The sequence below is a fragment of the Tenrec ecaudatus genome, chromosome 12 (assembly GCF_050624435.1).
Source record: "Tenrec ecaudatus isolate mTenEca1 chromosome 12, mTenEca1.hap1, whole genome shotgun sequence".
NCBI lineage: Eukaryota > Metazoa > Chordata > Mammalia > Afrosoricida > Tenrecidae > Tenrec > Tenrec ecaudatus.
The window spans coordinates 63,143,823-63,159,280 of NC_134541.1; the positions used below are offsets into that span (position 1 = coordinate 63,143,823).

The following is a 15,458-nucleotide window of genomic DNA, read 5'->3' on the forward strand; positions in this document are numbered from 1 at the left end:
CCTAGTGAACAGATTCAAATTTATTCCTTAAATGTTTGATCAGTTATATGTCTGATATACTAGTAAATGTTAAGCCATGCAGTATCTCATGTAATTCTTAAAACAGCTCTGTGAGGCAAACATTCTAGTTTCTGTTTTACAGGTGATGAAACTAATACTTAGAAGCATCAGTTACCTTCCCTGATGTCATAAAATTAAAGAGAAGGACTAGGATTTGAGCTCAAGTCTAGTATTTTCTTTTACATTTTTTTAAATCATTTTCTAGCCTAATTTGCACTTGCTGAGCCTGTGAAATCAGCAAATGTTAATACAGAATAAAGAATTGTATGGAAACTGATAAAGATTATTTCTTGAGGTGCCTTCAGTGAACAAGCCTAGATAGTATATGCACACACACACATACATATATACATACCTGTAAAATATTATTTCTAGGGTTCCAGTAAATAGAGGCATGTGGGTCATTCCAAATGAAGTATGTTTAAACATGTCTCTGCAATCAGGACATAACTGCAGGCAAATTAGTCTCAAAGGAATGCTTTCAAAAGAGGTCCTGTCCAAACAGTGGCTACTCAGGCAATCTGCTAGGCTAGTTAAATTCAAGGCAGATTCGCTTAGACAGCCATTTTATCTGATTTTATAGAGTCCAAAAGGGGTGATCTTGATAGATTTTCTTAAGGAAAATAGGGTAATAACAGGGGCTTATTAGGAAGAAGTTTTAAGAAAATTATAAAGTGTATTGGTGAGAAGTTGTTCAGGAAAGTTGAGCTGGCAAGTTTTTCCCCCTTATAACAATGCAGCGGTAAGAAGGACTGTCCCACAATAATTTTCTTAGGAAACCTTCCCTTCTGGATCTTATATCCTTGATCTTTCCCCTACAGACATTTTAGTCTCTAAAATCAAAGAACATTTCAAAGGAACAAAATTTAAATCCTCCCAGGATGCCAAAACTGCCATTTTGACATGTTGTAAATCAAAGAGAGCAGAATTCTTTAGAAAGGTTAACTCACTGCCATGGGGTTGATGCTGACTCATAGTGACCCTATAGGACAGGATAGAACTGCCCCTGTCAATTTCTGAGACTGTAACCCTTCACGGGATTAGAAAGCCCAATCTTTCTGTCATGGAGTGGTTGGTGGTTTTGAATTGCTCACCCTGTGGATCAAAGCCCAGTGCCATCTACTACATTCACGAGAGAAGGGTTAGAGAGATGTCAGCACCACCTTCAGAAATGTACAGCCCTAGATAGAGAATATGTTAAGACTTACTAGTTCACTTAAAAAATAATTTTATTGGAGGCTCATGTAGCTCTTCTAACAAATCATACATCAATTGTATCAAGCATATTTGTACATGTGTTGCCATCATCAGTTTCTAAATGTTTTCTTTCTGTTTGAGCCATGGTATTAGCCCTCTTTTTGCCTTCCTGCCCTCACTCTCTTACCCTCATGAACCCTTGATAAATGATTAATATTTTCATATCTTATACCGATCGTTATCTCCCTTCATCTACATTTCTATTGTTCTTCCTCTTTTGGCTGGTGGTGGTGGTTATACATATATCACTGTGATTGTTTCCCCTTTTTCTCCTCCTTCTTCCTACCCTCTTGATATCACTACTTCCATTTCTGTTCTTAAGGGGTTTATCTGTCTTAGATTCCATATGTTGAGAGCACTTAACTTCAAGCTTTTAAGACCCGAGATGCTATATCTTGTAATAAGCAGGCACCATCAGCTTTCTTCACCACATTTACTTATGTACCTATTTTGTCTTCAGCGATCGTGTGGGGAGGGTGAGCATTACAGAGTTCCCGGTTATTAGAACAAAGTGTTCTTGTGTTGAGGGAGGACTTGAGTAGAGGCCCAAAGTCTGTCCACTTCCTCAATATATTGCTATAAAATATATGTACATAGATCAATACTTCTATTTTTATGACTTAATATATATACATATGCACACAACTATGTTTCTTTCTCTAGCAATGGTTTTGCTTCCTAGGTCTTTCCTCTGTTTCCTTTTACATTCCTCCTGCTCCACCATAATCCTCACCCTTTATTTGGCTCTCAGTAATTCCTCTTGGCTACATTACTGTTGCTCCAACACCACCAGGGTCCCTATTCCCCCCTCGCCTTTGATTTTAATTCCCTAGTTCCCGTCCATGGCATTGTTTGCTCACCACTAATAGTTTACGTTTTTAATGAAGATTTCTATTAATGTGTATCAAGGATTTTCGACTAATACAAGTACACACATGTGCATGCACATATGTGTATATATAGGTGTTCTGATGACACTCAGTTTAGTGTTGGACTGATAACCTCAAGGCTGGTAGTTGAAACCTACCTATTGCCTCCAGCCACCATCCCACCCCTCTTCGCCTCAGGAGTAAAATGAGACTTGCTTCCATAAAGGTTTACAACTGCAGAAATTGTATTATAGGAAACTCAAGCCTCTCACACTAATTTTAGCCCTGTTCTAAGACAGTTAGTTTTTATGACGTAGCCCTACTCAGTATTTGACTCATGGAGAAATCTCTGAAGATATGGATGGTATAGCAAAATATGTTTAAGAAATAAGATGTTTCTCAGCTATCAGAAAAAATTATGTTTAGAGGCTTAAAAGGCTTGTCCTAAAATAAATAGCCATCTAAGCGAAGTGTCAACAAAGTCTATATGAAAATGCACTCCAGTCTGTGTGATCCCAGGATGATATGAAATCTTAATCTGGAGCAGGGAATGGTGTCAGAGTTTACATTCTTCACACCCAATTTGAAGAAGGCCGTGGCTGACAATGGAAGCCCCAAATCTGTTCACATGTCCCCCATGGAATTAAGCCTCTGGTGAATCTCCTCTGACTACTCCAGGGATATGAATAACCTTGCTGTGAGACGGAGAGCATTGTAAAATTGATTATGGCAGATGCAGTTAGGTAGAATGTAACATTTTATGATTTGATCTCCCTTTTGACTTATTTTAAAGTTTCCGTTTTTGTTATTTTCTGCTTTCTTTTCTTTAGAGGGTTTTCTGTTTTATTTCATCATTATTGTTGTTTGTTTCTTGATTTTGTTTTGTATGCTTTCCTGTATATGAAATTCAGGACAGGTAGATCTATAAAGATAGGAACTGGCTTAATAATTAACCTAGGTACAAGGAAGGGGGGTGGGTTAGGGGAAACAATTACAAGAAAGGAGAAAATGTTCTGAAATTGATTGCAGTGATGATTACACAATTCTTAACACGGTTGAATTATATGATATATGAACTATATGCCAATTAAAAAAAGAAAGAAAACCCAAATCCTTGCAGACCAATAGGGAACATTGTAATAAACATAAAAGCGATAGAAGTTGTAAAGGATTTCGTCTTGCTTGTATCTACAGTCAGTGCTCATGGAAGCAGCAGCCAAGAAATCAAACCTACTGATGCATTGCATTGAGTGAATCTTTGTTAGAAAACATCTTTAAAGTGTTGGAAAATAAGGATGTTGCTTTGAGGACTAATTGTGCCTGAGTGAACCCCTTGTATTTTCAGTCATCTTATGAGCATATGAAAGTTTGACATTGAATAAGGAAGACTGAAGAAGAATCCTTGCATTTGAATCATAGTGCTGGTGATGAATCTTAAAAGTACTAGACTGCCAAAAGAATAAGCACATCTGTCTTGGAAGATGCAAAAATGGAATGCTCCTTAGAAGCGAGGAGGGCAGGATTTCACTTTGTCTTTTTTGGACATGTGATCAGGAGAAATCAGTTCCTCAGAATGGTGCTTGGTAAAGTAGCAGAGCATCGAAAAAGAGGAAGACCCTTGACAAAAATGGAAAATGAAAAATAGTGGGAGGGGACAAGATGCCTTTTTAAACAGAGAGGATAAATGAAAAAGGGTTGCTGCCAGGGTTTCACTTCGTAGTTGTACAGGCTTATTCCAAATGAAAAGTCTAACATTCTCCGCAGTCATCAGGGTTTGCCACAGCTCCATACACTTGTGTTTCGCTCCCTAACTCTCTGCCACGGAGTCCATGTGGACTCAAGCAGCAACCTTGTAGGTTTTGGAGGTACGGTCTCAGAGACTCTAACTCTTTCCAGGAGTAGAAAGCCTTGACTGTCTCCCATGGGAGCAGGGGGTGGTTTCAAACTTCTTGTCTTCAGTTAGCAGCCCAAAGCACAACCAAGCCACCAGGGTTCCTTTGGCTTATGAGGGTGCCTTCATGATTGTTAGGCCAATTCCGTTGAGTGTAGAGAGATCACCTCTGCAGATATGGCAACTGTTTTGGTGGTGGTGGTTTTGGCTGCTCCTCCCCAATAGTTTTATAGTTTACTGCCAGGTAATTCACCTATCATATAATTTAGTAGTTCAGTCACATATGGCAACTGCTTTTTGCTGGACAATTTCAAAGGGTAATCTTGGTAGATTTTCTTAAAGGACACAGGATGATCACAGGGGTTTGTTTGGAAAACACTTTAAGAAAATTAAAAATGGTATGAGAAAAAGGCCAGAAAATTTACACCAAGGAATTTTTTTTTTCTTTATGACAATGCAACTGTTCCATTCTTCAAGAGGAGCGAAGTTCAACCTAGAAAAATTCTTGGGAAGCCTTCTTTAAGTACCCTACAACCCGGATCCTGCCTTGTTGGGCTTTTTTCCCACCTCCCTAACCTCAAAATTTTCAAGGAACACAATTGGAGTCCCTCCAGGATACCAGGCTTTGCTGGTTTAATAGGTGTGAGCCAAAGAACACAGAATTTTCCATGGAAGACTTTTAGACGGAAGCACAATAGCTTCCTATTTGGATATTTTAAATAAAAGTTTGTATGATTTTTGTAATAATCCTTTATTAATTACCCTCATATTAACAAGGAAGCAAGCAAACAAAAACAAGAAATCCATAAATCAATGCATTATAAAATGTATATAAATCATCAGTGTAATGGGGAAAAGGGGTTGAATTCTATGTTTGAGTAATTTTCAGGAATAGGAATCTAAATATCAATATGTGAAAGGATACTAAGCTTCATTGATAATCAAATAAAAACAAATATTGAAAATAAATTTGCATATGATTGACAATATTAAACATCTGATGATAACTATTTTGGAATGGTTATGTAGGAAATAGGAACTCTGATATTGAGTGAGTCCATTTGGTATTTTCACTTTGGGGAGGTCCTTGGCTAATTTGAAATAAAGTTGATACTGTTTATACATTATGAGCTAGCATTTCCAGGTAACTGGACAAGAAGAGGTGTGAATATGCTCATTATGACATTGCTTACAATAATGGAAAATACAAAATACCTACTCACCGCCCATAAAGGATTAGAAAAATAAACTGACTTTTGTTTGTATAATAAAATTCACTTCAGTGTTGTGTATTCCAGCTACGTATAGCAGCACAGAGAAATATGAACATGATGTTGAGTTAAAACTTCTAAGTTTAAAAATTATGTGAAAATTATGGTGTTATTTAACTAAAAAATAAAAAATATACATAGTTTTTGATCAATGCATATTTTATAAAGATCTAAAAATGTGTATACATGTTTGATAATTAAGGGGATAGAAGAGAATGAAGTTTTCTAATCGCAGTGTCTGATTTTTTTTTGCAATAGCTGATTTTAATGAAAGAAAAAGAAAATGTAGAACATTGAGGTATAAATTATGTGTAATATCTGTGATAAATACATAGATATATGATATGTTCTGCACTTTGTGATGTGTTACATAAATTTTTAAAATGTATGGCAGTTTAAATGCAAAAACATAAGTATGTGAAGGTCACTTTTTCTTTCTTGTGACTATTTTTGTTTTGACAGCCAAGAAAAGGAATATTTAATTCCTCTTGGTTATCTGGGTAAGCCTTGGGTAGGGGCTAACAGTAGATCTAAGGGGGGAAAGTATGAGAAAGGCTTCCTGTGACAGGAAGAACACCACTTACAAAATCGTGGGACAAGAGTGAGAATATGTGCTTCATGCATTGATAATTCATGTGACTTCATGGATTGAATAACATAGTTAATGCAGCGTAACTGGAGCCAAGATAGAGCAATGGATTAGGAATGACTAATGACTAGGTTGGAGGTTTGACAGGACCTAAATATTGAAAGTTGCAAATGTCTTTGGATTTGATCTTGTGAACCAGTGATCCTCAATTCAGGTTGAGCATAAAAATCAAGTGGATTCCATTCTGGACTCATTGTGGGATAAGTGGGGACCTGCTAACCACAAGGTTGACAGACCAAACCTACAGCCTCTGCAGGAGAAAGTTGGGGCTGTCTGCTTCCATAAAGATTTATGGTGTTGGGACATTCAATGGCTTTGGGCTTGGGGATAGTGCAAGCAGTCTCTGGGTGGCACAAATGGTTAAGCACTCAATTGCTAACTGAAAAGTTGGCAGTTCAAACACATCAGAGGAGCCTTGCAAGAAATAGTTAATTTTCTTCCAGAGAACATAGCCATTTAACCCTATGGAGTGCAGTTCTACTCTGATAGCTGAGGTGCTGTGAGTTAGAATCAACTTAATGATTGCTGGTTTGTTTTTTTCTTTTCGGGTGCAGGGAAAAGGGGTGCTAAGTGGTGCAATTGGTTAACACACTTCACTGATAACCAAAAGTTTGAAGGGGCGAATCCAACAAGAACCACCTTCAAAGAGGTCTGAAAATCTACTTCTGACAAATTACCATTGAAAAACAACAAGCACAGTAAACTACAGGTCTCCATGAGCTACGGTTAACTTGATGGCAGCTGGTTGTTTAGAATAGGGACCACAGACATTAGATGTCCCAACCACATCTATTGTTTTATTTCATTCTTGCAACCCTATGCATGGAGGTAGGTGGATTAGAAGAGTTTGTTACTTTTTCATACACCTGTGGTGAGAATATTCGGGACCTTGTCTATGAAGTGAGTCCTTTTGTTGTGGTAAATGTAGAAGAGGGACACTATAAATAAATGGCTCAGCTCTGAGATAGTTACACTGGAGCAGTGGTTCCCAACCTGCTTAAGGCTGCATCCCTTTAATACAGTTCCTCATGTTGTGGTGACCTCAAACCATAAAATTATTTTCGTTGCAACTTCATAACTGTCATTTTGCTACTGCTATGAATCATAATATAAATATCTGATATGCAGGATGTATTTCCATTGTTATAAATTGAACATAATTAAAGCATAGTGACTAATCAAAAAAACTATGTAATTATATATTGTGAAACATTTATTTCTGATTACAAATAAATGAACTTTTGTCTTGAAGCATGATGTAGCATGGGTAACAGCCTTCATGCTGCGTACTCATGTGTGCATATCTGCATACCTGCATGTGGGTGGACCCGTCTGGGGACGGATAGAGGATCAGTGTCTAAGTTCCTAAGACCTTTGGAAATACGTGTTTTCCAATGGTCTTAGGCAACCCCTCTGAAATGGTCATTTGACCCCAAAGGAATCGTGACCCCCAGGTTATAAATAAAATATCTTAGCCAATATGGTAGGTAAAAAATGATGGCAGGGTTTATTAAAAGTTGGATTACATAGAAAGTAATAGATTCAAATAAAAATGAGAAGATAATATCTAATAAATATGATTTATGATTATGCATTTTAATAGCTGTGTTAGATTGGAAAGAGATGCAAACCAGAGTGACAAGGCAAGTTTATGGGCTGTAGATAATATATGCATACAGAATGGTTATAAATGAAGATTTTGCTTTTGATTTTGAGTATAGTGATACCTCGGCTGCCAATCGTTCCAAACTGAACTTTCCACCACAGTATTAATAACTTTGCTCAATAGTTGAACCTAAAATCTGACTTGAAAAAAGCTATATAGGATGAGAGTGAGTCACACGTTGCCTTTCACCACCAACATAAAGGGGTGATGCTTCAGTCTAAGTGTTGCCCTTGCTCAGACACCTTATAGTGCTTGTGTTAGTGCATAAAACTTCTGCCATTGTGCTTTTTATTTTAAATTTATATGCAAAGGATATTGTAACCATAGCTCCAAAGGAAGTTAGTGATACCAACAGTAAAGCTAAGAGGAAACCTGTGAGAACCACATTAGAGTTAAAGAAATTGTGAAATTTGAATCAAGTCACTGCTTATCTGATATTTCTGCTGAAAACAACATGGCTAAGTTGACATTATCAATTTGGGGGGGTAATTACGGTGGTTCATGTAGTGAAAGATATGAAATCATTACCCATGAAACCAAGAATCCAGAGTAGTGAAGAGGCTAGAAATGTCCTGTTGATTTGGATAAACCAGAAACAACTCAGTGGTGATCGTGTGTCTGAGAGGGTGCTATGCCGGAAGGGTCAGAGCGTCCATGGGGATTTAATGAACAATGTTGCAGGAGCGAGTGCTGAGAGCCCAAAGTGTTTAAAAGCAGCCATGGCTGGTGTGAGCAATCCCCAAAGAGAACAGGCATCTGCAGTGTAGGCGTGGGGGAGAGGTGAATGCACATAAAGGTAAAGCCAGTAAATGCGTAGCAGAATTTGCTGAATGTGTGGAAACTGAGGGTTTAGTTCCCCTGCTTGTGTTCACCTGCAATGAACACAGATTTGGCAGGGGGGGGGTGCCCAATAGTTACCTTCATTAGTAAAGAGGAAAAGGCATTGCCAGGCCTCAAGCCTATGAAAGACAGGCCCACTGTGAATGCTAGTGAGGGTTTTAAAGTAAAGTCCTTGTTAACATACCATTCCCAAACCCACAAACTTTTAAACAACAGAACACAACGAAAACAATTTTTTTGTTTGATATTTAATATATTTATTGTGTTTATATGTTTTAGGTAGTTCTTCAAGCTAGAGTTGTTTCAGTTAAAGCCCCAGAAAAATGAATTTATAAGTGTAATTTTGGGACCTCCGAACCAATTATTTGGTTTTCCACTATTTCTTGTGGGAAAAATATGTTCATTTCTCAAACTTTTGGATGTTTGAACATGAATATGTAACTAATTGAGTTTGACAACTGAGTTATCGCTCCGAGGTATCGCTATATTTCCAGTCTTAATTAGTAGCTGATTGATTTTTCTTTAATTTTAGGTAATAACTTTCCACTCAAAGTTATTTTATAGTTCTTTCTATGAGTTCAGGATTACATGCTCTTTTGTTTTTGTTCTCAGAGTGAGTGATCATTTACCAATGGTAAGAACCTCTTTCTACCACGTGTAGAGAGGTTTCTAGAGAGTTCTTATTGCCTGTTAGTAACATTTTAATGTAATAGACCTCGCTGAAGTGTTTTGAAGCTGAACATTTACTATCAAGTTAACAGAAATTTCTCATTAGAAAATTGTGTTATCTGGGCACATTAGAGAAACAAGTCCACAGAAACTCATGTACAAGAGAAAGTTTTATATAAAATATAAGTGCACATCAAGAAAACATCCCAACCCAGTGCTGCCCAAGCCCACAAATCCAACATTAACCCATATGTCTGACACCAATCCACAAAGTCCTCCTCCATCTCACAGAACACACACTATGATGCTGACTGCAGGAGGGAAGCTGAGTCAGTGAACATGTAAACATCATAGCACTGCCAGGGGTCTCCACATGGCTGCTTCAGCACCCAGGGCTGCATCGGGCTAGGTCCATGTGGCTTCTCCTTGGGGATGTCTTGCAGGAAGTGAGCCTTTCCAGCTGAAACAGGCAACTGGCTAAGGCAGCTGCACTCTGGTCCAACTATCACAAAGCAAGAGACCCAGGAACTAGAAAGGCGAGGCTTACTGAGCCATTTATCCTTCTGCCCTTCAATTAACCCACATGTGTTTATTGGCCAGGTTGGCGCAATAAACTAACTCAATCCACCCCTTGCCAACTGGGTACATGTACATAATTCTTTAACTTCACAATTGCAATTAAGTAACACCTACAGCTTAATCCTATAATCCTGTGAATATGTTCCCCAACCTATAAACATTTATAAGCCAACCACTTCATGCCTTTATCCCCCCAATTTGGGTATCCAATTTATATACTGCCCACTTACATCAACCCAGACCTCTGAGGAGACAATCCAATTGGAACCTTGTGAAGTCTGCATCCATAAACAAAGTCAGGTCTGGACAGGCTATCCATAAAGTCAGCAACAATATGCACCAGTTCACAGGCTCAAAAATCTCCATCTGGTCTGGTTTTGGTCAACTCAATATGGGTTGCCTCACTCAGCCTCCACAGGGTGCCCATTGGTCACCTTGCCTTTAGACCATAAAACCTCTTGAATAAAGTAGCATTACAGGAAAATGCTTGACTCAATTTTTTAATAGAAATGAATAATAGTATTTTCCTTATTTATAGGGTAAAAGTTGGATTATTAAAAGAAGTTATGAAGATTTTCGAGTACTCGATAAACACCTTCATTTATGTATTTATGACCGCCGGTTCTCCCAGCTCTCAGAACTTCCCCGTTCTGACGCCTTGAAGGACAGTCCAGAGGTAAGCAGCTAGCACCTTGTGGGAAAAAATTACTCTCTCTGAATTGGAAGTACAGCTTGTTTATATACTAAATCACAGTTCATAATTGGATGCTATTAATAGGATGCTTTCTGTGCTTACTTATTTCATATCTGAAAGTTAATAATGTTAAGTGGGGTATTTATAACTAAAGTAGATTTAGTTTATAATTGGGTAGCAGGGTGCTATAGAAGGGCAGACTGTTCTCCAAAGAAATCTGGAGGCAAAAAAAAAAAAAGGGAAAGAAATCTGGAGGCAAAAATATTTACCTGATTAATAGGTAACATTAAAATAATATACTACTTGGTTCACTTTGATTATGAATTCAGGCTGTGTCCACGCATGCATTGCCAGTCCTGTCAAAATTTTCTTTTTAATTTTTAAAGAATATTATTTTATTGGGGGCTCGTACAACTGTTATCACAATCTATACATACATCCAGTGTGTCAAGCACATTTGTACATTTGTTGCCATCATCATCCTCAAAACATTTTCTTTCTACTTGAGCTCTTGGTATCAGCTCGTTTTCTCCCCTCCCTCCCCGCCTCCCCTCTCTCTTGAGCCCTTGATAATTTATAAATTATTATTATTTTGTCATGTCCTACACTGTCCGACGTCTCCCTTCACCCACTCTTCTGTTGTCCGTCCCCCAGGGAAGGGGTTATATGTAGATCCTTGTGATCAGTTCCCCCTTTCTACCCCATCTTCCCCTTACCATCCTGGTATGGCTACTCTCATTATTGGCCTTGAGGGATTTATCTGTCCTGGATTCCCTGCTTCCAGCCCTGATCTGTATCAGTGTACATCCTGTGGTCTAGTTGGATTGTAAGATAGAATTGGGATCATGATAGTGAAGGCGGGGGAAGCAGTAAAGAACTAGAGGAAAGTTGTTTCATCATTGCTACAGTGAACCCTGACTGACTCGTCTCCCCCTGTGACCTTTCTGTAAGGGGATGCCCAGTTGCCTACAGATGGGTTTTGGGTCCTCACTCCACACTCCCCCTCCTTTACGATATGATTTTTTGTTCTTTGATGCTTGATACCTGATCCTATCGACACCTCGTGATCACACAGGCTGGTGCGTTCTTCCATGTGGGTTTTGTTGCTTGTGAGCTAGATGGCTGCTTGTTTACCTTCAAGCCTTTAAGACCCTAGACAATATATCTTTTGACAGCCTGTGCCATCAGCTTTCTTCACCACATTTTCTTATGCACCCTCTTTGTCTTCAGCGATCGTGTTGGGAAGGTGAGCATCATGGAATGCCAGTTTAATAGAACAAAGTGCTCTTGCATTGAGGGAGTACTTGAGTGGAGGCCCAATGTCCATCTTCTACCTTAATACTAAACCTATAAATATATGCACATAGATCTGTTTCTCCATCATCATATATAAATATATTTACATATATACATACCTGCAAAGAAGCTTCGTGCAGAAAAAAGAAGTAAGAAATCTTTGAGCACAACCATTCAGTGTACAACAAAAAGTGGTAAATAATAGAATAAAACTAATAATGAGCATGAGAAACCAAACAGAAACAAAAAATAACTGAGAAAATTGTACAGAAAATAGAAGACCTTCTGAAGTGTAAATATACTTAAAATGAAAGAGAGACTATTGCGTTCATGAAAAGGGAACAGATGTTGATAAATCAGAAATATATAAAATGAAAATATGATTACCTAAATCAACCCAGTGTCATTGAATCCATTATTACTCATAGCAGTTCTGTAGGACACAGCTAAAACCACCCGGTAGAGTTTCTACAATTGTACATCGTTATGGGAGTGCATGGTTTCATCTTTTTCATGTAGAGCAGCTAGTGGCTTTGAAGCACCAACCTTGCAGTAGTAACACACCACTTTACCCACTGCAATACCAGGGCTTCTTGCTTAAGATTATTTTGATAACGAACCTGAGTAGCTGGACCTCATTCAAAATTGTCAAAATTTAAGCAAGGTTTAGTGAGTGGGAAGATTAAGCCAAGCAATGTACAAGAATAACAAAACCCAAAGAAATCATCACCATCACGTCTATTCTGACCTGTAAACCTTATAAGACGCAGAACTGCCCCATATGGCTTCTAAGGCTGTAAGTCTGTGGATGCAGACTACCACGTCTCTCTCCAGTGGGCAGCTGATGAGTTCATACCACTGGCCTTCTTTTGGTGAATAGCAGCTCACTACTGTGCCACCAGGGCTCCTTTTATAAAAACAAAAGCTGATAAAAATCCACTGACATCAGGATGATTCTTACTCGTAGTGATCCTGTACAGGGCTTCTGAAACTAAAAACGTTTGCCAAAGCAAACAACCTCTTCTTTCTCCCTTGGGAGTGTCTGGTGAATTTGAACTGCCAAACTGGCAGTAGCAGCCCAAGGCCTAGCCCACAGCATCAGCAAAGTACCTTTGTATATAGATAGACCCTCAAAAATAATTTTTTTAATATTGTGAGGTTGTAATTGAGAATCATGAACAAGAGACCCAGCAGTGTCTAATTTCCTATGATAGGACTTCTAGGATGGAAGGAAATAGTTTTTAAAAAATATGTTAAATATTTCCTAGAACTGATGCAAACCATGTTTCTTTTAAGCACCAATTTGTAATGAACAAAATGACTCACAAATATTGAAAATATCGTGGTTAAATTTCAAAATACAAAGAAAAAATTACTAAAATGTTCTAGAAGCTAAAGTAAATTTTCTCAAAGGAGCACACTCTGACTTGGCAGTAGTGTTTTCATCTGCCACAGTGGATGCATGAACACAGTGCCGGAGTGTTTTCCAAGTTCTGAAGTGAAATAATTTCAAACTTTAACTTACTCTAAGGCTGATAAGTGGGTTAAGCAAATTAGAAATATTATCAGTCTCTGGAATGTCATAATACCACAGCATGTTTTATATCATAAACAGCCAAAGGCTTTCCCGTTTCATTTTCCATATCTGCTTATATATTTCTCTTTCAGATTATATTAAAATATAATATGACTATCAGTAGGCCACAAGTTTCTCATTATTTAAAATCCAGCCAAAGGTAGCTTGAGTTTGTAGTAGAATTTGAAAATTCCTAGATTAACTTTGGTTTTTCCATTTAAACTGTGGTAAAATATACACAGTGTAATATTTGGCATTTTAACTATATACTCCAATGGGATTAATCACAATCACAATGTTCTTCAATCATTACCACTATATCTAATCACACTTACTGACATGATTAGTAGTTAGGTTCCAAACACCAGGTCATTATGTGAAAAGCATTATCATGAGAAAATGGAGATGCCCACTTGAAATCACGCAAAAAGGAGCTTGGTCACACTATTGTATAACTGCCAAATTACAAAATGGCTCTACTACAAATTCCTGAGCCAGTCAAGTTGATACGTAACCTTAGCCATTACAACTAGGCTTATTCCCACCTCACATCTCAGCATTTATAACTGACAAATATCTGCTCTTGATGTGCAAATATCTGCTCTTGACATTTTAAAAACGATTGTTATAAATGCAAACTAATGAGACTATAATGAGACTATAAGACTATAAGCAAGAAGTAGAATATTTTCTTCTAAAACATTTTTATCATATCCCCCCACCCAACACACACACACACACACACACACACACACACACACACACACACGAAAGAAACTCGGTGCCTATTAGACAGTATTTTCCTCTTTCACAGGCCATCCTGAATGCTAACGTACTCTTTGTCTTTATACATATGTCTACCAAAATATTAAGATACTTAAAATGTACGGATATATTCCATAGAAACTAGTGATTTATACCAGTTAATCTGTGAAGAGATTGTGTAATTTAGGTTATCACTAATTCTTTCTTTTTCTTTTTAGTCAGTAACTCAGATGCTTATTGCTTATCTGTCACGCCTTTCAACTATTGCTGGGAACAAGATCAACTGTGGACCTGCCCTTACATGGATGGAGGTATTACCTAGTTCACGGTTATTACAGTTTAAGTGTATCTACTCAGGCAATTTAATTTGGAATTTATCTTATGTATTCAAGTATTAATCAACCTGAATATTAACCAAGACACCTAATTTTACCACAAAACTGCATTAAAATATGCTGGGGGAAAAAACTCGACTTATACACTAGTATGTATGATAATGTAAAAGGCAATTGCAATAGCTATTGAATTTCCATCTCTTGTGGGTCAGTTTGTTGTACTGTGGTGGTTTGTATGGTGGTGTGATGCTGGAATCTATGTCACTGGTATTTCAAATAACAGCAGTCACCCTACGTGAACAGGTTTTGGCAGAGCTTCCAGACTGAGAACAGATTATGCAGAAGGAATAGGCTGTCCACTCGGGGTAGTCCACTGAAAATCTTTTACAGCAGAACATTTTCAGAGGTAGTGCCTGAAGGTGAACCCTCCAGGTTGGAAGGAACACAAAGTAAAGTCAACTGTAATGATGTGGATGGAGGGAAACCTTCGGGACCATAATTGCTGATGGGGCACGGCTCAAAATGAGAAGCAAGAGATGCAAAATTTTATTAACATTTGAAGTTGAAATTGAAGCATGAGTCTAAGAAAATTGGAACTCATCAAAAATGAAATGAAACACATAAACATTCATATAAGGGCAACAGTGAGTTGAAATGGACTGATATTGGCCTTTTTGAACCAGAAAATTATATTTACTGGGATTTACTATACTGGGAATGACAGATTCAAGAATTAATCAAGTTTATGCACTAACCACTAAAACTAATGATGAATAAATTGAAGAACTCTACCACCATCTTCAGTTTAAAAATGATCAAACATGAATAAAAATGCGCTGATAATTTCTAGCAATTAGAATGCAAAAGTTAGAAATAAAGAGAAAGGAATAATATTTTGAAAATTTGGCTCAGTGTTAGAAACACAGCTGGAAACTGAACGATAGAACTGTGCCTGATCAACGACTTCCTCTTCACAAATAAACTGTAATATACTCAGGGACTTTTCCAGGTGGAATACACAGAAATCAAATTGACTACATC

The 15,458-nt window shown here is 37.7% G+C and overlaps 1 protein-coding gene across 3 annotated transcripts in view; it reads left to right on the forward strand.

The window, feature by feature from the left end:
• The window catches only part of ARHGAP32 (Rho GTPase activating protein 32), a 297,599-nt gene that overhangs the window by 170,699 nt on the left and 111,442 nt on the right, over positions 1-15,458 (forward strand). For all 3 annotated transcript variants that reach the window (XM_075564089.1, XM_075564090.1, XM_075564091.1), the window contains 2 exons: positions 10,290-10,427; positions 14,301-14,393. In XM_075564089.1, coding sequence (XP_075420204.1) covers positions 10,290-10,427; positions 14,301-14,393 — 231 coding nt within the window. The remainder of the gene's footprint in view (positions 1-10,289; positions 10,428-14,300; positions 14,394-15,458) is intronic.